At 44.4% G+C, this 25472-nt stretch overlaps 1 protein-coding gene across 21 annotated transcripts; it reads left to right on the forward strand.

Moving 5' to 3' along the window:
- Positions 1 to 402: 402 nt before the first annotated feature.
- PCBP2 (poly(rC) binding protein 2) lies at positions 403 to 25111 on the forward strand. Of its 21 annotated transcripts, none has more exons than XM_035100581.2 (15): positions 406 to 637; positions 2937 to 3074; positions 3532 to 3555; positions 3647 to 3679; positions 4218 to 4334; positions 6502 to 6633; positions 8301 to 8429; positions 9445 to 9519; positions 11293 to 11379; positions 12208 to 12249; positions 13401 to 13473; positions 13839 to 13877; positions 14921 to 14976; positions 16843 to 17012; positions 20030 to 24720. In XM_035100581.2, exons 2-15 carry the CDS (start codon positions 3006 to 3008, stop codon positions 20358 to 20360), a joined length of 1377 nt encoding a protein of 458 aa, XP_034956472.1. In that variant the 5' UTR covers positions 406 to 637; positions 2937 to 3005; the 3' UTR covers positions 20361 to 24720. The 21 variants fall into 21 exon arrangements, with proteins under 21 accessions (XP_060128040.1, XP_060128041.1, XP_060128044.1 ...); XM_060272054.1 differs by having other exon boundaries at positions 407 to 637; positions 14924 to 14976; XM_035100442.2 differs by lacking the exon at positions 20030 to 24720 and adding an exon at positions 24727 to 25111 and having other exon boundaries at positions 515 to 637.
- The last annotated feature ends 361 nt before the right edge of the window (positions 25112 to 25472 follow it).

Raw genomic sequence — 25472 nt, forward strand, 5'->3', positions numbered from 1 at the left:
ACAAACACAGCGCGCGAGAGATGGCTGCCTCCTTTCTTTCTTCCTCTCTCCATCCCTTTCCTCCTCCTCTTCTCCATAGTTCCCTGCTAGAGCCACGCTGCTTTTGGAAGACTACGCAGCACGCGGCCTGCAGGGGGTACCTCGCCGCTCTTTCGCTGGGCGACGCTCTAGCCAACGCCCCCGGCTCGCTTCCAATGGCCCCCTCTCTATGGTCGGCATTGCAACGTCCGCTGGAGAAAAGACGCGCTGGCCGGAGCATCTCTGTCGTTCCAGCGCGGAAGAGGTCTGCACGGGGGAGGAGAGGGGAGGGCTCTTATCGTTTCCGGGTCAAGGCGGGGTTGAAATCGCCCCGCTCTCCAGCTCCCCCTCCCAGACCCGCCGAGGCCGCCGCCGCAAGAGCAGCTGCCGCAGCCCCTTCCCGCTGCCCTTGCCCTCCTCCCGCCGCCGCCATCCCGCCCGCCCGCCCCGGCTCTCTCCTCCTCCCCTCCCCCCGTCCCGCTCCCTCCGCCCGCCCCGGAGACCCGCGCACCACCCGCCCTCCCTCCTCCCGCTCCCCCCGTCCCGTCCCCTTCCCCTCCTCCGCCCCAGCGAGGGAGCGAACGAACGCGTGAGCGGCCGGGCCCAGCCACCCCGCCAGGTAAGGGCTTCCCACCGCCCCTCGGAAAGTACTCTTTTTTTTTTCCTCCCCCCTACTTCCGAATCCCCGGCCTCGAGTAGCTGCACTCTTCCGCCGACCCTGCGCCTCGAGCCGGGCCGGGTCGCTACGCGAGCCCGAGGATGCGCTTGCGGCCTACTGCGGCCGGGTCCCACCCGAGTGCGTGTGAAGCGCCTGGAGTCGGTGGGTGGGGGGAGGGGTGGCGCTGTTGCTGCCATTTGCGTATCGGGGAGGAGCGGGCCCCGCGTGGAACGCGGCCGCGGGGGGGGGGCGCAGTGGACTGGATGGCTGCGTGCGTGTGTATGTATGTAGTTGGGGGGGGGCGCTCTTGCTGCGTCACATCGAGCGGGATGTGGGCCCAGGCCTCTTGCGCGCGAGGGAGAGTGATGGCGGGGGGAGGAGGAGAGGGGCGGAGATTGCTCTTTGAGCGCGGGGGGGGGGAAGGAGAAGGAGGAGGTTGACGCTAACGCGGCCGGCTGTGAGTAAGAGAATGGAGGAGGCCTGGCTCGCGGGCCCAAGCGCAAGACCGGCGGCGGCCTTAGCAGCAGCAGCAGCAGCGGGCGGGCAGATCTCATGCCGGAGCGGGTGGGAAGCGGAGGGGTGGGGAAGAGAAAACAGGACAGTTGCGTCGTGTTATTTAAAAACGCGTCCCGCCAGCTATACAGCGCCCCCTTCTTATTTTTCCCCGTTCTCTCCCTTCAATTCTTTTTAGGCAGCTCTTCTACACTGGCGGAAAGTCATTTTGAGAACTTTATAGCGCAGCTTTAATAATAATAATAAAGTATAAAAATTAAAATAGAGCCCTGTTTCTTTTAAACTGCCCGGTGGAATGAGATATTTTTTTTTTAAAGTAGTTTTAGTATGAGGATGTGGGATCTGTTTAATTTGCCCGTTCCCCTCACCCTCGAGTTTGAAATAGGTTTGATTCTAGGTGGTGCATTGCTCGTTAGAGTGGGCAGCTTTAGGGTGGGAGATTGTTTGAGACCTTGGGGAAGGTAAAATACTGTAAATAGGAACTTCACTGGTAACTTAAAGAAAAATTGTAACTTTAGGCTTCCGGTGGCTGGAGGATTGGCCTGTGTGGCTTCTTTATAAAACCAAAATCTGTTTAGGGTTGACAACCTTCCTTTCCATACATTTTAACTTTAAATCGATGGCATGGTTTAAGGTGTTATTGTAGGTTGTAATCCCAGTAAATAAATTTATTGAATATTGGATGTTAAATAGATTAGTTGAGATAAATAAGAATTCAGTGTTTACATTGTTAAAAGATAGGTACAGTACCAACTTGTGCAATGTTGCAGAAACAGCAAACTATTGGTGACTTTTAAGAGCTGTCTTTTATTTGGATTTTTGCTTTTTGATCTTAGACTAGTGTTAATATTATTTTCTTAACCTGATTCATAGTTTTCAGCTTTGTTTGCTGTTATTTTTTTCTTCATATATATGAAAGAAAATGACTTTCATATATATGACTTTCACTTGCTTTGAAAATGACTTCATGTTCTCTAGTTAGTCAATTATCCCTAAGCCTACAGTACTTAAAAGGTGACTTCCTGTCACTGTTCAGTAGTATGGAAAAAACACTGCTCATGCTTAAAAGTTGTTACTTTACAGGGTTAAAGTTAAGTTTTGTGGCATGGGTTCTTGTTACTTATTGTTAACAAAAAGAACCATGAAGTTCAGCAGCAGGCATACATCTTGTCAGATATAGACAGATTTTTTAAAATAATAATACAGTAGTGCAGATGAAGCTGTGAAAGTGACTGGGAAGTGCTTCTGCTGAAGCTATTTGTAGTTTGCTGAGCAATGGAACTGGAAACTGAAAGTGACAATTGATCTCTATCGCCTCCTAGCAAAGGAAGGAGGAGGTCAAGTTGTTCAAGGGGATATGTCTGTTCTGTGCCATGAGTGTTCAGGGGATCGTCTTTAACCAGTAGTCTCCAATGGGCATTAACACATTTGGCTACTAAGTACTACCTGACCATTTTGTGAATAAATACATAGGAGGTGTAAACTTCGGCGCATCAACTGATTAGTGACAGTAAGCACATGCAAATCTGTGGCTTTGACAACTTGTCGGTGACAGTCAACTGGGCCTATTGCTCAGATTAAATCTTCTGCAAAATACTGTACATGTAATGCTGAGGCCTGTACAGTGTGGAGAAGAGAACAAATACAAATACAGGACATCAGTGTTCAGATGCTGCCAGAAAACAGTATTGATGAGTTAATTATTGTGTGGCGACAGTACATACAAGATAATCTTCTTATTTTATAGGTTGATTTTCCTTCCAGCGACCAAAGATTTGACCACTTTCAAGCCTGACTTAACTGAATACAGCTCAAGATGGACACTGGTGTTATCGAAGGAGGTTTAAATGTCACACTTACTATTCGCCTACTTATGCATGGGAAGGTACTTGCTTTTCTTCATCTTGGTTGCGTCAGACTGAAACTAGGTCACAGTAAATGCCTTGGAAAACCCAGTTGTCTGATCAAATTAAAACATCAGTTTGCTCTTGGCGTACCATGTTCTTTGTAGTAGAGCGCTCTGTTAACCCCAGTGGAGAATATAATATTGTAATAAGTTGGTTGGGTGTGTCTTGGAAAAACAACCAAGTTGCCTCCTTAAAATATAATTAATTAGAGATTTACAATATTTTGCTCAATCATATATAAAGCTGCCCTAAGCACCATCTAGTGGGGATGCTACATTCAACTTTTAAATGTCAAAGTTTGCACTGTTATGCAGATGAAGGCTTGTTTGTAGAGGGTGGGTATAAGCAGAATATGGTGTATACACTGAAGGGTGGGCTTATATTGGACTGTCAGAATGATTGAGAACTACATCTTTCTTATGTTTGCTGTTTCAGGAGGTTGGAAGCATCATTGGGAAGGTGAGTGGTCTAGTGTAATTATTATATTCTTTCCTTAATTCAGATTAGTGACACTAATAACCAGTTTCTCTTTTTTTCTGTGTGTTTGTAGAAAGGAGAATCTGTAAAGAAGATGCGTGAGGAGGTAGGTTCTTGGGGATAAGAGGAGTGAAAACAAATCAAGAGAAAGTTTCATATGGCAGTAAGGGGCTCCCCACCTGGTAGAAGTGGGGAGGCAATTTTCCTGAGGCAATACCAGTCAGTTTGAAAGATAAGATGTTATTCATGCCCAGTATCACCTTGGAACATATCAATTTATGACTTCCTAAAAAAACCAACCAGTCTTGATGGTAAGGAGTGGTAGCTATTTGTATCTCAACTTCTGAAAGCTGTGTTTGTCAGTATCTCTGCTAGGCACTTCTTTCTGATCTGCCTAATGCACTAAAACCTGCAGTCTTATGCTTTCCATGTTTATTTGGAGTAAGTCACAGTAAATTCATTGAGCCTTAATTCCAAAATTAAGTGTGCATAGAATGGCTGTCTTACTAGAAAGTCAAACGGGTGGGGGGAAGAGACAGAATTGGAAAGGGGAGTCTCCTTTGACCTGCCTTGTAGATGACCCTTGGGATCCCCTCTAACTCTAATGAGTCTATAACTCTGTTCCCCTCCCCCCCTTCTTTTAGAGTGGTGCTCGCATTAACATCTCAGAAGGGAACTGCCCAGAACGGATTATCACTCTTGCTGGACCCACTAATGCAATTTTCAAAGCATTTGCTATGATCATTGACAAACTGGAAGAGGTATGTGACACCCCCCCCTTTTTGATGGTCTGGCTGAGAGAAACACTTTACACTCCTCCTGAAGCAACACAGGAATAATGTGTGTTTCATCTGCTGATGTGTTGGAGGTGGTGATGTGGACCCATCGTTTCTGGCAGTATTGAATGTGGTTACCATCTTTACTACAAACACAATGAGAAATACAAATGGGCTTTATTTACTCATACACCACATTTTTGGGAACATGGAATTTCAATTACACACAGTGGACTCTAGGACTCCCTTGAGTAGAAAATTTTGGAGCACGGGGATTAATCTTGATATTCGGTAGTATAGCAATGGAATGGCTTTCTGATTAAAACAATTTGATCATTGCTCAAGAATATAGAGAACTGCATATCTAAAAGCATTTCTCCATGTTCTGCAAACTAGTTCACTTTTTATGTTGCTCAGTTGCAAGTTTACTGCCAAATTCGGACTGGTACAATGTTCCAAATTGCAATTGGTTTTCAGTTGCCATTCAAATTAGCTTGGTGAAGTCATCATTTTACTTAGGATCTTATATTCTTTGCAAAGTTCATTTGCCCTGCTGTTTCATTAGAACACTATAGTTTGAAGCATAAGATTGACTTTCTGGCAAGCTAAAATAGTAAGTCTAGCAAGATGCGAAGGTTCTTCTCTAGTGATACCTCTTAAAGCAAAATGCCTATTCACTTAACTGCAGCTGTATGATTTGTGGTAAGCTGTGCCTCTTTAAACTTTTGAAATTCAGTGCCTGAGCATTAGCAGAATGTCAGTAACCCGAGAACACTTTTTGCTCCCCTACCGCCCCCACAAGGTTTGAGCTTCTGTCCTTGACTTGTGAAAGGTGGTGTCTTATTGCTCCTGGCATGGAGATTTGCAGCTATTGAGTTTAGATGCTTAGGCTGTGCTGTTTGTAAGGCTTACATCATAGCCAATGTATGAAAGATACTGAATATAAGCTCTGGCACTAACAGAAGGTTTTTGTTTCTTGGGTGCCAGGCCTTCATGAATGATGTGCAGGCTTGGCTCTACTGAACCAGTTTAGAGTTGACATCTGGCTGCAGCGATTCCCCCCCCCCCACTATCTTACAGTGTAGATCAGGCATCCCCAAACTTCGGCCCTCCAGATGTTTTGGACTACAATTCCCATCTTCCCCGACCACTGGTCCTGTTGGCTAGGGATCATGGGAGTTGTAGGCCAAAACATCTGGAGGGCCACAGTGTGGGGATGCCTGGTGTAGATGGACAGCTTCTGCGATGCAGAGATTATCTACTCTGTATTTTTGCTGGATAGGAACTTACTTCTAGATGCCTGCTATATTCTTGTTTCATGCTGTAAGAGAAATCTCTGGAAAAGTACATGGAGGAGTTAATTAGCTAGCCCAAGGGCACCATAAAGTATATCTCCTTATTAAGAATATAACTAAGCTTAAGAAAATTGTACATGTTCCAGTTCATGCTCCCAAGGTGGCTTATTAACAATTAATGACCATGCTTTTTGCATTCTACTCATACTCCATCAAGGAGTTTATGGTGCAGGAGAATTGAGTCATCAGGATATTGTGGAAGAACAAGGTGAATTAAGCAGCTTAGCCATATTTTAAAAATTGTATCAATACAGCTTCTGGCTGTGACTATATGAGAACAGTTTCCTAAGCAGAAGCTGTTGTGAACCGGAGATTTCCAGTGTTTTGGGGCCTGTGGGCACACTTACAAACCGGATAAACTCTTGTGGGCACACTTGCAAACCGGATAAACTCTTGTGGGCACTGTATACACATCACAACCAAGCACACATTGTGACCTATTCTATAGGCTACAACAGAATACTTCTTTCAAGCCTAATTTTAATGGGGGGAGGGGACCTAGTGAGCAGCAGGGAAGGCTCCTGTTGGCATGTGCATTTACAGGCAGTATGTTGTGAACCCTGCTATAAACATAAGTGCTGCATAGATAACAAATTGATGGACTATACTGATGGAACAAATATTTAGACTCTTTGGTCCTCTATGAGTGTATGCATTGCCGGAACCTCACATTTTTTTGTATCTTGAGCATCTTCATTTTTTTGAAATTTTGATTACTGAAAAACTGAAAAGAATGGCTAATCTTAACCTCCCATTTGAAATTTTGATAGCTGAAGTTTGTTAACTTGTGTTTTCAGGACATCAGCAGCTCAATGACCAACAGCACGGCTTCTAGCAGGCCCCCCGTCACTCTGAGACTTGTGGTACCTGCCAGCCAATGTGGCTCTCTCATTGGGAAAGGAGGCTGCAAGATCAAGGAGATAAGAGAGGTGTGTACTTAGACTTGTGAAGTTCGCATGTGTTGCAAAATGCTACTCAGTCCCCTTCACCATGACCCCGCCCTGTGCCAAATGTATTGAGGTTGAATGCCACACATAGACTCTGCGTCATCCTGCTTAATACAGCTGCTTATATTTAGTGCTCATGAAACTGAGACGAAGAGCGGCTGGAGGCAAGTGCAGTGGAGTCAGGTGCTTTTTGTAAGTTTGTTTTCCCCTTTTGGTCTCCCGTCCTTTATCTCCAGGGTCAATTCATTGCCAGACCTTTAAAGAAGTTGAGTTCTATGCAAGGATGGCATCTGGGATTTGTATTGACCACATTGCCTAACTAATCAATCTCTTTCCATCCCCCTTTCCAAATTAAATCTTTTGGTGCTATGAATGCGAACACATTGGAGTGTTAATACCTCAGCTACTGTATCAGCATAAAATAACTATTAATATTCACTTTTGGGGGCCCATTTAGAGCCTTTCCTCCATGTATCTTGGTTGTGTAGTATTTCTCTCAATTTGAGTCTTGGGAGAGACCCCAGTTCCATTTGATTGAAAACCCTCATTTTAAAAACAAATGGGTGCATGGGTTGAAACATTTCAGAACAATAAATATGTCTACATGGCATATTAAGTGGTATAGGCCAGGTTAAAACTTTACGTAGCTGAATCCCCCAAAATACAAAAGTTACTCTCCAAAGCATTGGAGCAGGCTGCATTTTCAGCCCATCCACGAGTGTTTAGGGTGGATTATAATGAATTTTGATTTTTATTGCCCGTTTCTGTCTTGTGCAGCACTTTAAAAATGAGCTAGCCTAGAAATAGAGATTTCCTATTTGCTATCCATTTGCAGTTGGTTTCAATTGTCTTGACTACGTACTCTGGGCAGAATGCCATGTTGGCAAGCACTCGTACTTAATGTCAGCTGCAGGCCTACAGATACCAATTGCCAGTTCAGCATTGTGGCAATAGGTGAACTATTGTCTCCTAAAGTTTGGCCCTGGTCTCACAAACCTACACTAACCTTGTATCGATTATGGATATTGCTTCCTCTGTTCCCATCCTCCTCCGCTTAAGAGGAAAGAAGAAAGTTGCTTTTAGTTGGCTTTCCATCATGAAGCCTCTTCCATTACTGTAGTTCATTTCCTGCCTCAACCAAGGGTGCATGCCTCTCTCTTCTGGATAATTCCCCCCCCAGGCTTTATTTTCAGATTCGTTCCATGCTTATATTTTCCTTTATCTAAAGCTCCTAACTACTACTACTATCTTTTCCCCACCTTTGTGGACTAGAAAGTAAGTACGTAGTGATAGGACTTGTGGGATTCTGTCCCTGTGGCTGTCATACAGGATTGAATGATAAGTCCAGTCTTCAGTAGCAATGGTGCCTGCAAAACCTTGTCTTCACCTCCTAGTTTATTTATGCAGCTTTGAGAGCAATAAATTTGTCCTCGTGAAAGCTGACTTCAGAGGCTTGTTAAGAAAACTGGATAGTATGCTGCAACAGATCTTGTGATTTCTGTAATGCACTAACTTCTCATGACTAGTTCTAAATCACTTTGGAGAAGATGCTAAGTTATTGCTACTTGTATATCTAATAAATCAGCTGTCCTTCTGTGAGGCCACTAAACATGAGGCTGAAAACCTGACTTGGTATTTTTAATCTTAAGAGCACGGGGGCACAGGTCCAGGTGGCTGGAGACATGTTGCCCAACTCAACTGAGAGAGCGATCACCATTGCTGGGATTCCACAGTCCATCATTGAGTGCGTCAAACAGATCTGTGTGGTCATGCTGGAGGTGAGTAATGGTGGAGGGACCTGATTTATTTAAGGTACTAGATTAAAATGAGTAAATGTGCACACAATGCACAAATGAATGAGAGAGGCTACAGAGGGATTGTTGCTAAAAGCTTTTGAGACAAGCAAAAGGAGCATTGTCACTGGATTGTGGCCAGCTGCTTTCTAGATTTGGAACAGTTGCTACAGAATTCTTATACTGGCAGCTGCCTCTCCATAGTGGTGGTGTAGTTTTGGTTTTAAGTGATATGAAGGTCACTGGATATTTTCAAAGAAACCATTGGTTCTTAGTGGGTTCATGTCCACAGTGATTCCTGGAAGAGAACCATGAGAGCCAAGTCAGTATAAAATCAGTTTAGGCTGCATGAAAGCAACACCTGCAGTAAAACTGAAGGTGCACTTGGAGGTATTAATCCTTATTATAATATGAGCAGCTTTCAAAAAGCAAAGGATTGGTGAAACATGAACTCAGATTGGTGATTACTTGATGTAACAAATAATTGCAGTCTGATTCAACCCGAGGCCCTGCAAAGTGGTCTTGTGCATGTCCCTCCTTTTGTTGTAGTGGCTTGATCTGCTCACTTGCCCATAACACCTTGACAAAGCCTGCCTTTTATGTCTAGAACCACAGATGTGAGAAAATTGTGAAGAAATCTAAATCAGTGCTTTGTGTCTCGGATTTTGATGACACTACTGCAGGCATCCCCAAATTGCGGCCCTCCAGATGTTTTGGCCTACAACTCCCATGATCCCTAGCTAACAGGACTAGTGGTCGGGGAAGATGGGAATTGTAGACCAAAACATCTGGAGGGCCGAAGTTTGGGGATGCCTGCACTACTGCCTCCACAACAGTGCTAATCAAATGAGGAATTGTAGAAGACTGAAGTGGGTAGCTCATTAGTTCAGACAGCTAATAAACTGACCCATATAGCTTTGTGACAGATGCTAAAACAGTGTCTTGTAACCAGAATCTCTATAATTAACCTTGTTTTTACTCTTCCTTTTTTATAATTTAGTCTCCCCCAAAGGGTGTCACCATCCCCTACCGACCCAAGCCATCCAGTTCTCCTGTCATCTTTGCAGGCGGTCAGGTAAGGACATTCCTCTTGTTGGGCATGGGTTGGGGGTAATAATATAGTAGCCTACCAAGCTTCAACACTGCCAGCACACATCAAATCACTCTGCATGCTTTTATCACCTGTGCTGCCCATCTGGCCAGCATAGTGCTACCTCTGCTGCTTTGGTTTTGTTCTTTGGAGGCTGCTTTCAAATGTTCAACGGGCTCTGAGGTCCTTTGGGAATTGTAGTCAGCAGTGTGGGTTGGGGGAGTTAGCTGGAATTTGAGACCACAAGTAAGCCCACATTTTTTCCTGGCCTTCAATTTAAGACATTGTTCAAATTTAGTGGCTGATTGCAGTAGGCTTTGAATTATTCTGAACAGTTGTTCTAAAGCAGCAGGGGCTGAATAACGAGGAGGACAGGTGTTGGGAGAACTGGAACCCAGAGGATTGGGAATGTGAGGTGGAGATATGGCTGATAATCCTATGATACTGAATCCAAAATCCAGAACATTCTGGAATTACTTCCTTTTCCTAGATAATGACTTAAGGATGATTTAAATGTTAACTACAGTTTGGGGAGGACACATTAAAGAGAAGCCAAATAATACTGTATTTGACTCGCTTCCCAATGCTTACTACGTAATTGCTTCCAGTACACAGAAAGGTTGGGTACAGATGTGTTAAATTTTTTGGTAAAACAGAGCATTGCTGTGGCCATTGCAGGATGGGACTTCAGTCTCTCAGCTTGCTGGAATCCTGTTACCGTTACCATGGATTTCATTGAAACATGTTTGCTTGAGTGGGCTGTGCGAGTTCAGATAGATCATACAAGGCATTTTAAAGTTGTAGCTGGACTTGCAGATACTTGCAACTGTTTTAGGCAGATAGATCTCATGTGAGGTTGAGGCATGAGGGTTTGAGAAGCTAAAGCCTCTCAGAACTTCATGCCCAGAAAAGACTTCTGCATAAGTATGTGGAGTGGAGTTGGAACACTCTGGGGACTTTTTCATTGGACTGCTTTTGAGCACAGTGCCTCAATGCCCACCTGTATTTTTTTTTATTTTTTTAAAAGAAGGCTATACCAACAGTGCAGAAGCTTCAAAGTGAGTTTGGTGGGGTGAACTAAGCAAATATTTGCAAGCCTGTCTAAGAGCCTTTTTGGCTAATGGGTGGGGTATAAATGCTGTAAATGCTGGCTGTGAAAGTGAGAAATGGCAGAGCAGGGTGTTAATGGATAGTTTTAGTCAGTAATAGAAATTTAGAGGCAGCACCTGGACAGGTCTGGCTGTGGTTCACCCAGTGCTTATACATTCACATGCCACTTATATCGGGCTATCGGGCTGATACCTCTTGCTGGGGGAAAGGTGCTGTCGTGCTCTTGTTCTTGCCTCAATCCCTTCCCTTTTCTTTCCTGCCCCATTCATATTACCTACCCTCCCAGAGGCTCTTGACAGCTTGCTAGGCAGTTAATTGGCAGTGGAAAGGCACATGGGAGGTTACTGAAGATACAGTGGCAGAACCTCACTTGCATCCTGAGGTTGGTATTGTGGCAGGTTAGTCCTGTTATGCCTTTAGAGAGCAAGACTCCTTTTGCCTGCGCAGGCCCCCCTGCCCCTGAAGGTGCCGGCAGTTGGGAAATCTCGCATTGTCTGGTGCTACTGATGTGACATGAGTTGGAGTAAGCCAGCGTCTGTCTTTAGTACAGGTTAGCCCTTGATCAGAGTAAGTTTTATATGACTTTGGTGTTGGCGAAAGGTTTTGGATTGACAGCCCTGGAGACTGAAGTCCTCTATTTATCCACAGGACAGGTACAGCAGCGGCAGTGCAAGCTACCCCCACACCGCCCCATCAATGTGCCTCAACTCTGACCTGGAGGGACCACCTCAAGAGGTGAGAGGGGAGTTCAGTCTCCATGGCCCATTCAATCCTTGGCCTCTTTGAGACTGCCAACAAGGGTGGCAAGACTGGTGGTGGCGGCTTGTGCTGTGAACTCCTGTTCATTGGGAACTGGATTAAGGCCACCAAACACTACCTGGCAGGCCAGTAGTCAGCCCTGCAGGTGGTAGCTGCTTCGTCAGTTCCAACCTGGGCTGCACTCCCCCCCCCCCCCCGCCCCTGGCCTGCAGGTGAGAGACTTGTGCCCTCAAAGCCTCACTTAGTGTTAAGCAAGTCCCCATGCAGTGACAGTGAGTGCCTTGCTGGGTCACTTCAGTAGGGTAATCCCCAGAACCATCATGTTTGGCTGCTGCTCTCTCCCTATTCTTCCAGATGCATTTCTGCCACCCAGCACCTGACTGTAGATTGTCCACTGCAGGTTCCTAGGCGTGTGGATATTGATGGGGTTACTTAGTGGGGTGGGGATGAACACCCAGCTGGTTCCTCTTAGCTTTAAAAGCAGTTGGAGGCATAGGAGGTCTGGTTTGGAGTATGCCTAGGGCAGGAGGGCTTGTAGCACTGTCCAATCCTCCACTACACAACAAATCTTCACCAACAACCAGCTAATACTATAATCCTTTTTGTGGTGGGGACCAGTTTCCCTTCTCACACTACGCACACTAGCAAATTCAAGCAGCCCCCTTAAGAGAACTGCCTGCCTTCAGGCTCCCCACCAACAATTCTCCCCCCTCAGCTCTCTGGCTTCCTGGCTAGTTGAAATCTGTCTGTCACTGGGTGGCTGTCCAATGGTTTTTAATAGGACTGTTTTCCTCCTTTTTGTAGGCCTATACCATTCAAGGACAGTATGCCATTCCACAGCCAGATGTAAGTTTTGTTTACACTTCTTGTCTTGAAATCACCCCACTTCTCCCTTCAAAATTTCTCCATGCTTTCTCAACAAGCAGCTTTAGAAGTCTGTTTTGATTTGAAGCCGAAATCTGACCAAAAACGATCCTCAAATTTTGTTCAGCACTTCTTTGTGTAGCCAATCTTAATCTGTCCTTTTTCTGCCGGCCTGTGACACACTTGCACAGCAAAGCTTGGTACACTTTCCCAAGCTTCAGTTCCCCTCTTCCCTCCCAATTTGATGCAAAGCCCCCCAAACAAACAAAACAAAACTCCATGGTATACTGTCATTGTGGTTCGTGGTACAGGGCATAGGGCATCTTGGTGTAGTGCACTTCACCGTGGTGGTGGAGGAGAGGCTGGCCTCAGACTTCTGCTTTGCTTTTGTCTCCAAACATGATACTCTGCATCATGTATAGTCACTGTGCAGGTGTGGCTAGGAGGTGGTGGGGCTTTTGCTTGGGGTGCCTTTCTTTGGCACGCTTTCTTCTAATAAAGCCATTAGCTATCTTTGCTTGATGGAAAAGGATGTTTTTTCCTTCTTTACCAAAACCTTCTGGTATTTGAGCTAGATGCAGCACTTGCAGCTTCTCATTGAAAGATACATAGGAATTTGATCTCTGCTCATAGCATGTTTAGAACAGGCAAGGGTGGGGCTGGGGTATGTAGATGTAGGGGAGAGAGCTAGAAAACTGCACTGTTTAATACTGGGGAGAGCATCTGACTCCATTCTGGTCACTCCTCATGATACACCTCTACCCTCCAAATGCTTGACAGAGTCTTGCATGGTGTAGTCCCAAGCACCACTGCAAACCAGCCTCTGTGTTACTTTGCCTGTTCGTGCTTGTCTCCTAGTGTTCGTCACAATTCACTGCAGATGCCTTCTGTTGAGCCAGGGGACTCTTGAGATGGGTGTTGGCCTCACGCCCCCATGGTGCTTTCCTTCTGTCTGCACCCATCTCTGCTCAGGGAAGCGCTTGCACCTTAACCCAGTTTTCCCTCTCCCAAACTCCTGCCCCAAGGGGCAGCACCTCATGCTCAGCTTGCAGTGTCTGTTTTCCTTTAAATTGTATGCTAAGCAAGTAAGCCTCCAAATTTCCTAACATCAGTCTTTCTCTCTTCCTTTCTAGCTGACCAAGCTGCACCAGTTGGCAATGCAACAGTCACACTTTCCAATGTCTCATGGCAACACTGGATTCAGTGGTATGAAAACTCCTCCTTTCTTGTACAAGCTACCAGTCCAAGAGTCTTTCTTCACTTGGCCTTTAGTGCAGATGCTTGGCTTAAGCGCCATTATTTTTCTTACATATATATAAAACCACAGGTAACCATCTTGGGGTGAGGGTGGATTTCACTGCCCTGAAACGAGATCAGATTGCTATTAGGTAGAGTCTTCATGTTGCTTTCTTTCCCTCACCCTTTCAACAGCTTTGCCAGTTACCTCTTGCCTTCCAGCTGCTGCGATCCTGACACTAGTGCCAAATTGTGTAATAGTTTGTCTTGTGGCTGAAAGCCTGATAGGGCTTCAGCTAGGACCACCACACTTACTGTCCCTTGTATCTTGACAGGCGTTGAATCCAGCTCTCCAGATGTGAAAGGCTATTGGGGTAATGACTGAAAAAAAAAACTGTAGTTAACTCTATTGTGTGTTAATACTGGTGGGAGATTCTTTCCCAGGCAGCAAATTCTGCTAACCCATATAGTACAAAGGAACTGCAAAGTAGTGTTAGGTGCAAAGGCCAGGCTTATTAAACCTCCCTTCTCTTGCAAAGAAATCTAGCTGGAACCTGTTGGAGAGCAGGGCATAATACAATCAATGAAGTGTCTTATTTCTCATTTAGTAACCAATTTGCTTGTGAAGGTGGTAGGTCAACCACAAGTGTTTCTATAAACAGCTACACTGGGCCAATAAAACTAAAGGTTGGACCATGCTTTTTGTGGAATTACTCTTTCTCCATTTTGGTCAATGCAAAAGTATTCCTCCAATTCTTGCGATGTTTTTGAGGCAAGAAGAACATTGACATACAATAAGGCACAAATGGGAAGGTGAAAATGCATGTTTGTTTGGGGGCGGTCTGTCTTTGCTACAGCTTTGTAGGACTCTGTAAAAAGGTCATCCTGGTTCATTTGTTCTTTCTGTATTTGAACAGTCACTACTTCACCCCCATCCTGGCAAAATAAAAACCATTCTGTTGGTCCTTGCCTTAGAGCCAGTGGGTGGAGTTTATCATTGTGCTGTGGCATATATCACAGCAGGGCAATCATTGCAACTTTTAAGACAGAATGATCTCCCCTCTCCCCATGCATTGCTCTGGGAGTTATTCCCACCCCTCTGGCCAATTTCAGGGAATACTGAGGTATCCAGATGAGGGGGGAGAAGCCCCATTGCTCAAGGGGAATCCCTCGTGCATGGCTTGTGCTGATGGGGCTCGTTAGGTGAAACCTTCCAATTGATTTTAACCCTGGTGCTTAGGAAGAGGGGCTTGGATTTAACATCTTGCATCTCGCTCTTCTCCTGTTTGAGAACCTCTTCAGGTTAGCAGTTTTTCTTGCCGCAAATGCTAGCCTGACCGGTCTGGCCTCTGTTCATTGCCCACCCCCCCTCACAGTGCCTTGCATTAAAGTGGTCTCGATCTCTTTTGTGTCTCAGCAGGTTTGGATGCATCAGCTCAAACTACTTCTCATGAACTCACCATTCCAAATGATGTAAGTATTTTTCAGAGATGCAGAATTCTAGGAAAATGTGGCTTGCAGGTGGGACAGAGCTGCAACTTTCAGATGGGCCTGGGCTGCGGCGTTGCTTCCAAGAGTCCTGCAGCAGGGAGTTACAGCACTGTTCCTGTCCTACGCTCTGGAGAGCTGCCCTCCACGTGGAGGGACAGAGCAGAGTTCACAACACGGCTACAGATGGCAAGGAAAAGGCAATTGGACTGTAATACCATAATGGGGACACCCAGGCTACTGCCTCTTCTGTTTTGAAGGAAGCTCTTGGGTTAAGATTCCTGACTGTAACCTGAAATGAGAGAGAACTTTTGTACTTTCTCATTGCAGTCCTTCATAAGCACCTGCAACCTAGAACTTGGAAATGGGTTTGCGTACATGATCCTGTTTAAGGGTGTTGAAGAAGGAAATGGAGACAAGAGCTGGGCACAGATACTTCAGGGGCCAGAAGGGGAGAGGTAGTAGTAGCTGTGTTGAGTACTAAAGTACTGAGCTGTCTCCAGACACTGCAGGCATTCTTTTACCCTATAAGAATCGAAACAGGTGCAGGGATGCAGTAAGTGCAGCCCTTCACAAGGCACCATGTGGATTTTTGTGTGGTGAAATCCTGAGCATACAAATACATTGAAAACTGGGTGCAACCAAATCTGTAGCTGGCAGCAGTGCATGAGTCTCTTCATGCTCTTGGGGGTGCATTGCAGATGAGAACAATTGAGACAATACAATAGTCTGTTAGATTTTTGCAGCCAGTTTTATGGGGTGACTTCAGGCCACCACAGAGCTATCAACTGCTGAAGCTGGCCAGTCTGTTTGGCTAACCCAAGGCTTCTGAAGTAGCCCAACAAAGGCTAGAGTGCCTATTTGGACCTTGGTGCATTTGTGCTCTGCTCTGCAGTTTTACTTTATGGGTGGTTTATACCACCAAGCTTTGTTTACAAACAAGGTTTTAGGTTCTGTTCTCTGTGGGTAATACTGTTATGGCAGTCTGTAGAGCAGAAGGTAGTCTGGTAGTGCAGTGACTGCTGGGAGTCTTGTGAAGCATGTAAGATTTCGCTTTCTCTAAAAAGACTTCCATTTTAACAAAAGTGCATTTTATATATTTATTTGCAAGCCACCCTATACCCATAGATCACAACATAAAATTACAATATAAAAAACACAAAATACACAATAAGAACAAAACAAATCAATAATCCTTCCTCCCACAAGGGGAGTGTTTTCACCTGGGGCCCAAATGTGTATAATGTGTTTAATGTCTATAATGAAGGCACCAGCCAAACCTCTCTGGGGAAGCATTCCACAAACGGTGCCACTACAGAAAAGGCCCATTCTTTTGTTGCCACCCTCCGGAACTCTCTTGGAGGAGGCACACGAACAAGGGCCTTGAGGAGGATGTCTGGGTCCGAGTAGGTTCATATGGAGGGAGATATGTACTTGGAATTAAGACTTTAAAGAGATCCTGAGTATAGATTTGCCTTCTAAAATTTAGGTATTTGTTCTGTAATGTGTTGGAAATCTTGAGGTTCACAGAGAGCAAGCATAGTGTCTGCAATATGAGATAATATATAAAGAGTTGTCTGATTAGTGCATCAGTACAAATGACTCTTGCAAAGATAGGCACACAGATACTATATTTGTTGGTAAATAACCTGAAGTATCATTCTTGAGTTAACAAATGTTTACCTGATAGTGAAAACACAGAGGTAGGCGTATGCTAATCAAATAATGAGTTGGAATTTAACTAGCTTCCCAGAGGTAAGGCCTGTACTTGACCTGAAAAGAGAATAGCAGGACAAAATGATTACCTTGGAATCCTAAGCTCCATTTTGACCATTAACTTTTGTTTCTCAGCTGATTGGATGCATCATTGGGCGTCAAGGCGCCAAGATCAATGAGATTCGCCAGATGTCTGGGGCGCAGATCAAAATTGCCAATCCAGTGGAAGGATCTACTGACAGGCAGGTTACCATAACTGGATCTGCAGCCAGCATTAGCCTGGCTCAATATCTAATTAATGTCAGGTAAGTCTATTCAAATGGCATGCTGCTTGGTAATGCATGTATGAGTTGGCAGAACTGGGGAATGTGAAAGATTACTAAAATCGGGGCAACATTTTGAAAAAGGCTGTTTCTCTGAGCTGAAATAGAACAAAAACACCTTTCTTCTTCCCACTTCCCTGGTGCAAAAGGTCTCCATTGACCTTCTAGTAGGTGGTATGGAGGAAGGAGAATAGAAAGAAATGGGATATGCAACACTCATTCCCTGGCAGAGCTTAGGCTTTTTACTAGAATATTTCTGGTTTGTGACAGAGCCAACCAACATTGCTTCTTGAAAGTCCTGTGTCTACATCAAGGTAGACTAAACTGGAGTCTTGCTGCTAAGCTGAGCCTGTACAAAAATAAGATGCTTAACTGTTCCTTAAAAAAACACACAAACAGCTGGTGCCTTTTTTGAGATCTGGGAGCTATGCAGCCCAGTTTACTGTAGCTAATAGAGGAAAGGGAAGAATTGGGGCTGCCCCAGGGGTGTAGCTTTCTGCACTGCAAAGGCTGCAGCAGCTCCCTTTCTCCCTGAGTACTCTTGCTAGCAGCAAAACCCTCAGCTGTGGGCTGCAGCAGTCCTCTGCAGCAAACAGTGGGTCTCCTTGGGCCCTGTCCTTAAAAAGCCTACTTGGCAAGAGGCCCTCTGCAGCTTTTGAGCAGATCAGATGATCTCACAAGGCAAAAGTGAAAGCATCAGCTTAATGGAGAGCATTGGCTTCAATAATTAAAAACCCAGGCATGAGCAGCTGGCATTTCATGTCCTAGATTTCTTCCCTCTCTTTCCAGTGTAGCTAAAGTGTTCATTGCAGAATGACAGGTTAATGATTAGAATCTATGGGTTAGCTTCTGGCTCCAACGTAAGTGCCTTTCTTCTGTAATGTAGCAAAAGTTAGGCTTGCCTGTGAGCTTTCAGCTCTCTAAACTCCCCACTAATGAGTTAATACATTGCAGGGGGCTGGATTAGATGACCCCTTGGGCACCTTCTAACTCTGCAATTCAATGATTGGCTAATAGCAAAACACATCATCTGTACAAGTAGGTGTTCTCCCTAATAGGTATCTGCTATGATTTTTAAAGCAACACTGCTACATTTTCCTTGATCCTTTGCCCTGAGGAAGTTGAGAACACCTCAATTTTCAAATAAGTGGCCATTTGGAATGCTCAGGAAACAGTTGATTTCTGGTTAATTCCCCAGCTGTACTAGTCAGAAACTAGGAAGTTTCTGCCACCAAATTTGAAGTTCTGTGCAGCATTCAGTGACTTCCTGCTTACAAATAGCCAGTTTCTGCAGTTGGAATTCCTTCTTGACGGTGCACAGACACAGTATTTTTGCATTGTGGTGGCAAGCAGCAACCAATTAGCTATACCTTTGATATATTATGGCCTGCAAGAAAGGAGGCTGCTATGTGAGCTGCTAGATGACACTTGGAAAAAGTTATTTGTAAGAGAGATGGCTAATAGGTACTTCTCCATTCTGAACTCCTTAAGGGCTTAGGGTATTTTTATAGTGTCTAAAAGCCTAAATGCTGTACACAAAACAGGTAAAAAGAATTTGTTTGCAAAGTTACAGTATAAAATATTGAGGGGCAGGGAACTGCTATATAAACAGTCATGCTTAAAGTTTCACATTCTGTCATGCTTACCAACTGTCCTTCAAATCCTATCTGCTTGATGTGAACTGCTAAATGTATTTTGCAAGAATCCCAGGTAGTCAAGGCTGGTTTAAGCTATGAGGACCAGTCATTTTAAACACCCGGTTCTGGAGCATATAGGACTCAAGATGAGGATAGACGTGTGGGTCATTTTGATGATATTGATGATACTGCTTCTTGTGTTCAGCTCTTACTGGGCTGCATGTTACTAGTGTAACATTGGTTAAAATTCATTCAGTTCAGAAACTCATTTAAGAACAGCGGTTGGTCATAACCGTTGCAAACTATCTCAGTATTCCGGGCATTCCAAGAATTCTTTTGCCAAATTTCAATGGAGCTCCTCAAGTGCTCTGTTGAAGCTTAATCCCATGAACAAATGAAATTGTGGAAGATTGCTCCTGCAACATGTGATATTGCTATTCAAATAAAATACATGGCTCTTTTCTTTCGAAGCAGCCTACATTTCCGCTTGCTGTAGTTCAGTATGCAGGGAAACCTAACTGAGAACCACAATGTTGTATCTGAAAAAAGAGATGTGCCTCCCATTCTGCAAGCTCTTCGTTATTCTAAGACAAATAAGGCCATCCCTTGGGTGTTTGGCTTGTTTTATTCATTTTTTGAACCATTTTTAAAAACAAAAATTATCCTCTGGCTAGATGAGGAATAGCCTCCCCTGCTGTTTATTGACTGTAAGGATGTAGAAAACTGGATTGTGTTAAAACCTCTGACATGCACATGTTCATTAAGACTTCCCTGCTAATTAAGGCAACCTTGGAGTGGAACACAATGCAGTGTTAGAATTGGTTTGCTACCTAAATGCATGTTTTGAATACTGGCAGGAACTACAGCCTGCCTGCATTAAATCTGAAGGGACAGCTGCATGGGCAAGGGAGGGAGGGAGAGTGGTGTGTTGCAAGATATTGTCAGGAACAGATAGGATTTCAGCTGCCTTGACTACATTAGGTTTAGTGGCAGTTCTCTGCAGCTTCAACAAAATGTGTGTTGTAGTTCAGTATTGAAGCAACCAAGTTTCTGCTTCTGGAATTGAGGAAATCAAAACCTGGAACTATTCATAATGGGATTGGGATTGGAACTGTTGTGTAGGCTGGGATTTTTGTTTTGGGTGGGAGGGGGGAGTTATTAGTGCACCATGGTACACCTAAGAGAATGTTGAGATTCCCTTGCAGTCAGCATTCTCTCCCATCCCACCTTTCTTCTGACTATGCTGTTTTGAAAGCTTCCCAGATTAGTTTCATGCTATTTAAGCTGTTTGTGTCCTGTGCTTTTTGTGTGGTGTTCCCACCCACCCACCCGTATTTTTGTTCCTTTTTTCCTCTGTTACAGTTTAGAAAGCGCTAAACCCTCCTCCCAGGCAGCCTCCGTCACGATCCCCGACCACCTCAGCATCAACCTCTCTCAACCCTCCACCCCTTCTTCTTCTTCCTCCTCCACCACCACCCCCTCGCTTGCGACAGCGGGGGTCTCCGACGCACCCTCCAGCCTCCCCAACCCTCTTCCGACCGCCCCCTGTGTCTCCAGTCTGCTTGGCATGAAACCCGTCCCTCTCCTGGCTCTAAATGTTGTGTCTGCTGCTAAGGGTGCCTCCACCACCTCAGCTGTGCCATGTGTTACTAACAAACTGAAAACGGAAAAACAGAGATTCTCTCCTTACTGAGTGTCTGCTTGTGGCCTTAGAGGAACAGCAGATTGCTTTTCAGCAATGGGGATCCCATAGAGGAGACTTGGAAGAGCTTTTTTTTAAAACTTCAAAAGAAAAGTGAGCTTTGTGATTCCTTTAGGATGGAGTTTCTTTTTGCTGGCAACCTCCGCTAGGTCAAAGACAATTGAGCAAGTGTATTAATCAGTTTGAGTCCAGTAGTGATCTTGATTATGTAGCTTGTAGCTGTTGCTTTAGTAGTTTTGTTTGCATTGTTACATGGAATAAGGTGGGTGGGGAGGGAGCTGGGTGGGCAGGGAATGCTAGGGTCCGTTAACGAAATAACTCACTTGCAATTCCTTGGTTTAAGCTGTGCAAAGAGGCTACTTTGGCCAAACTTGTCTCAATGTCTGTCCTTGTAATAAAGCTGTCACGGTGAGAACATGCACAGATGTGCTTGAATTGGGACCGAACTCTGACCACAAGCCGGTTGAATCTGACAATGCACCCCCAGGCTAAACTTTTTTTTTTTGAAAATTATCTGCACTACTGCACTGCACTAACACCATTTTAAGTATATAAACTTTTCTATGGAGGCTCGTGATACCTAACACACAATTGTGAGGGTGTGAGCTGTAATGGTGCTGGGGGCAGGTTCAGACCTGAATATTATCCCTGCTCCTTTACAAACTGCCACTTGCCAGTGTACACAACTCACCTGCTCAGTAGAAAAAGTAAGAAAAAATTCTTTGTGTGCACACCCTTCCCATGTAAAAAACCTGCAGCAGACCTTTAAAAAGCTTGGGTGATTCTGATACCCATCTTTCTCCACACCCAAGACTTTTCTTAGCCACTTAAGAGAGTGAGAGAACCTGGAGTGACATATACGCTGTAATGAACAGCTGTGACAATGCTGCGGGTGCTGCTTTCCTTTATGACATCTTCTAAAATAGCACTTGAAATCTGTTCAGCTTTCTGATATTTAGTCCTTAGAGGTGGATAGTTCAGACACCTAGAGATGTGGTTTTAGTAGCACCTATCTCCTGATGGCAATACAGGCCCCTGACGTCTCCCAACATCTGAATGGATGTTCCTTCCCTGGTGCATGTATTCTGTATTGAGAGGTGATAATCTGTAGAGGCTAGGAAGTTGGCTTCACTTGTTCTGGTCTTTCAACTTGGGCTTTTGAGGCCAGCAGCTGCCTATTTCCTCCACTAAAGGCTATTTAAAAGCCGTGTGGGAAAACTGGGCAGACAAAACATAATGCAGCGGGATGACATGCTCTTGTGTTCAGCATAGTACATGTTCATTCTTTCTGTCTGCACCTAAATTCACTTGATCTTTAGCCTGGGGTTGTCACATGAACATTACACACTTCCTTTTTTTTTAGCACTCTTAGACCTTCCAAAAACATAATAATTCAGGCAACATTGAATAATAAACGGTGACAGCTGGAACTGCTAAGAATCTTGTGTTATCCTTTGTATTAAAAGAAAGTTACTAGAACAAGTTTGAAATGATGACTGATGGCTTGATTCTGGGGCTGCACTAGTTAACTCTTTGCATCCAGGGAGCTGGGAGGGCCTGGCCTTATCCTATCATAGGGGACGGGGAGGCCATTAACTGGCTGACTTAATGCAGTTCTGTCAAACCCTTTTCCCTTGAGTAGCAGAAGTCTTTTTTTAGTACTTTGTTTCTGCAGTTTGACTTTCACAATTGTAACTTTTTTTAAAAAAAAACTGTTCTGTTCTGTAGTGTAACCACATAAAGTAAAAATTGTCCACTCTTAACCAAGTTTTTGGGCTGGCCGTCTTGTTTTATAGTGTTCTGTAGAGGCTGATTTAATGGGCTTTAATTTGTTCTCGACTAGCAAGTCTGGTTATGTGTTGTCCAAAAGCTATTGGTTCATGCAGCACTACCACTAGCCAATGGTGTTGATGATATGGAGCTCCAGCTGGCATCCATGTGGGCCTGTAATAGCCTTTAATTTCTATTAGCTCTATGTTGAGATAGGCAAAAAGTGTTCCACTGTCAAATTTTATTATACCAGAGGTACACTAAGCAAATATTGAACTGAACTGGTTTGCCCAGTAATACTATGAATGGTATGTCCACTCTTGACATCTTTTAGAATCTTGCCCTTGCCTCCCATAAATTTTCACTCCCATGTGCAAGTGGTTGCTGGGGGATAATGCAGAGCAGATCTGCTTCCAAGGTTTGGGGCCCTTTCAGAGAAATGCAAATAAGTTTATCTCCAGCAGAGACTCATTCACGGAGCCTCTGAAACATGCTGTTCTCTGTGTCAACCTGATTACTTTTGTAGCCTCATCCATGGGTTCATGACTTGTCCATTTCTTGGCAGCAGAAATCTTCTGTTATAACGTGATTTGCTAGTATCTTGCTTCAAGAAACGTCAAGTAAACACTATTTGCAGACACAATGTTGGGCTTTATGTGTTCGCTTTCTAGTGCTCCCAGTAAAATTGTCATTCTAAAAGAACCTTACGTAAATTTCTCATGGTTTGGCAGAATTTATGCCCTTTCCCCAAGATACCCCTTCACAGTGAGACCCAACAGCAAAGGTTTGGTTACCTTATCTAGTTGAGAGATGTTGACCGTAGGCCTTCACAGCACACATGCTTCTCTGCCCTGAAATGGGCATAATTGGCATTGAGGAAAGAGATTGTTTTCTTTCAACTCCACTTCAAAAAATCCTTCCCCCTGTTCTTTACAGGCAAGGGGGCAGAGAATCTATTTAACTGGTCATGCTGCTAAAAGCCAGACAATACAAATGCACAAATGCTGGTTCATGGGGAATAGAGTACCACATCTTTTAATTTGAGGAAATTGCCTTTGCTCATGGATATCTGCAGTTTTTGCAAAACTACACTTTGAGGGTATGTGTGGGGTGGTGAGATGGGGCATCCTGCAGTCTCCCTTTCCAGTTCTAGAAGAACAGCGTACAAGCCAAACTGCAGCACAACAAACTGCACGAACTTTCCCATCATAAGCTATTCTTATTGCACCCTTGAATGGTTCTACCCTGCCCATTGAACTGTCAGTTTCAGCTCTTTGGGGCTTCTTGGTAGTCCTTCACATTCTAAAAGAAGCATAAGAATATTTAAATGATCCGGCCACATGGGCAGGGTCTGATCATGAAGGTCTTTCACAGCGATTGTGGCACAATTCTTTGGGAAAGACCTGCACAATTTGGCCTTCACCCCTGGGGTTGGGTCATCTTAAATATTCTCCCAGCAGTGGAGGAGCTGCTTGTGGATGCACACACCTTGCAGAGCTAGGAGAACCTATAGAAAGGGCAGCTAGTTTGCCTTGGAACATAAAAGGTAAGTTTCATATAGCTTGGCTCCACCTCTTGGATAAGATCTCAAGTTCTTAGATACTTGAATTGGTTGAATTGTAGTTGGGCCTTGAATGTTAATTGAATGTTGGTTTCTGTAGGCCCTTGTGGGGTCAGCTTGCAACGGTCCAAATGTGGGAAGGGGTGCTAGTGGGAGTCCTCCTTTAAAGAACCTTGTGTATTGGGGATTTGTGCAGTCCCCTCCCCCCCACCCATCCTCCCATCAGCAATGGACAAAAATGTGCCTTTGTGTGTGTTAATGCTGGAGTAGCAAATTGATTGCTGAAGCAAATGTAGGTCCTCTTAAACACTGCTTACAAAGGTACGTGAGCAGTGAACTCACCTGATCAGTTTGACGTGGCTTAGAATATGTTAAAACTTCATAGGCTGAATAAAGTAGCAGCCTGGCTTTGGGCTTTAACCATCAGGCAACTGTAAAAGTTGTCTAATTTATAAATCGAACCCTTTCCGGCTTGCCTTTTTAATTAATGATCTGACTCCGGTTAACCTTTCCTGCTAACCATGGAACTTAATTGCCCAACCATTGCATACATACTGGTGACTTCCTTCAGGAACAAGACATTCAGACATGCACGGCAAACTGAGCCACAGCTTGGATGCTAGCAGCAACAGAGGCCACTATGTTGTGCCTACTGCTAACAAAGCTCAATGAGTGAAAGGAGTTCTGGTGACTGCCTGGCCCAGCCGAAAAGCAACATTCAGGAGCCACTAAACATTTAGGACCATGTAAAATTTACTGCAGCCGCACACTTTGAGGATAATATATTCCTTCTGGGCATCTTAAATGACAAAGGGGCCTTCCAGGCCACTTCTGATCCACAGCTGCCTTCTATATTGCCTGGCATGGTGTGGGCTGCGGGGCATCAGTCTGTGAGTGATGGGGGAACCAAAGGGCTTTTGTTCTGACTTGATTATATCATACATTTGGGGTTTAAAATATTTGGGTAGGATTTTGTCTTAACAGATTTTTTTTAAAAAAGGCCTTTAACCTTTGTTCTCGTTGTAGGCTTTCTTCGGAGACTGGTGGAATGGGAAGCAGCTAGGACAATGCAACCGCCTCACTCATTAACCGTTTCTGCTGTTCATCCCCATGATCCATCTGTGTAGTTTCTGAGCAGTCAGCGATTCCAGGTTTTAACTAGTTTGTAAATTTTCAGTTCTACATGCTTTACCCACCCACTCATGATTTTTTTTTAATTGCAGCATTTTAATTCCTTTTCTCTGTTCAGCTGTTAAAATGCTGATTCATATTTTAGTTTATAAGCTTCTCCCCCTTTCTTGGCTCATGAAGTTTTTCTGTTATGTCATGAGATGTAAGAGTGGAATTAATACATTTCAGTTTAGTTCTGTAATGTCAGAAATTTTTCAAAAAAATAAAAAGATGGACTGGAGCTTTTTTCCTTGTGAATAGAAAATATTGTGGTGCTCTTGAGTCTTTATATTTGGCCTTTATTAACCGCCTGCGACTCCGTAAAGCTTCAATAAGCTTCTTTGCTTGGAAATGCTTAAAAAGGTTCCTGTATGGGTTTGAGAGGTGACTGCTCCTAGCTTTCTAGTATTATCTATAAACCCCTAGAGAAGTGGGTTAAAAGCCGCCTTCTCACACTGGAGGGAGGAGTAAGTAAAATATGCAAAACAGATGTTAGCCCGCTCCTCTAATGCACGGGACGCTAAACTTCTATGAAAACTTGTATAACTGCTGTATGTTGGTAGTGTTTGCACAGAATCTCTTCTGAGTGAGCTGTGTTTGTG

The sequence above is a fragment of the Zootoca vivipara genome, chromosome 2, assembly GCF_963506605.1.
Source record: "Zootoca vivipara chromosome 2, rZooViv1.1, whole genome shotgun sequence".
Classification (NCBI taxonomy): domain Eukaryota; kingdom Metazoa; phylum Chordata; class Lepidosauria; order Squamata; family Lacertidae; genus Zootoca; species Zootoca vivipara.

Coding starts and splice junctions, on each gene's coding strand:
- PCBP2 (XM_035100581.2), top strand. CDS start 3,006: ATGGACACTGGTGTTATCGAAGGAGGTTTAAATGTCACACTTACTATT. Junction 3,680..4,217: donor TAAAGAAGATGCGTGAGGAG/GTAGGTTCTTGG, acceptor CCCTTCTTTTAG/AGTGGTGCTCGCATTAACAT. Junction 6,634..8,300: donor AGATCAAGGAGATAAGAGAG/GTGTGTACTTAG, acceptor TTTAATCTTAAG/AGCACGGGGGCACAGGTCCA.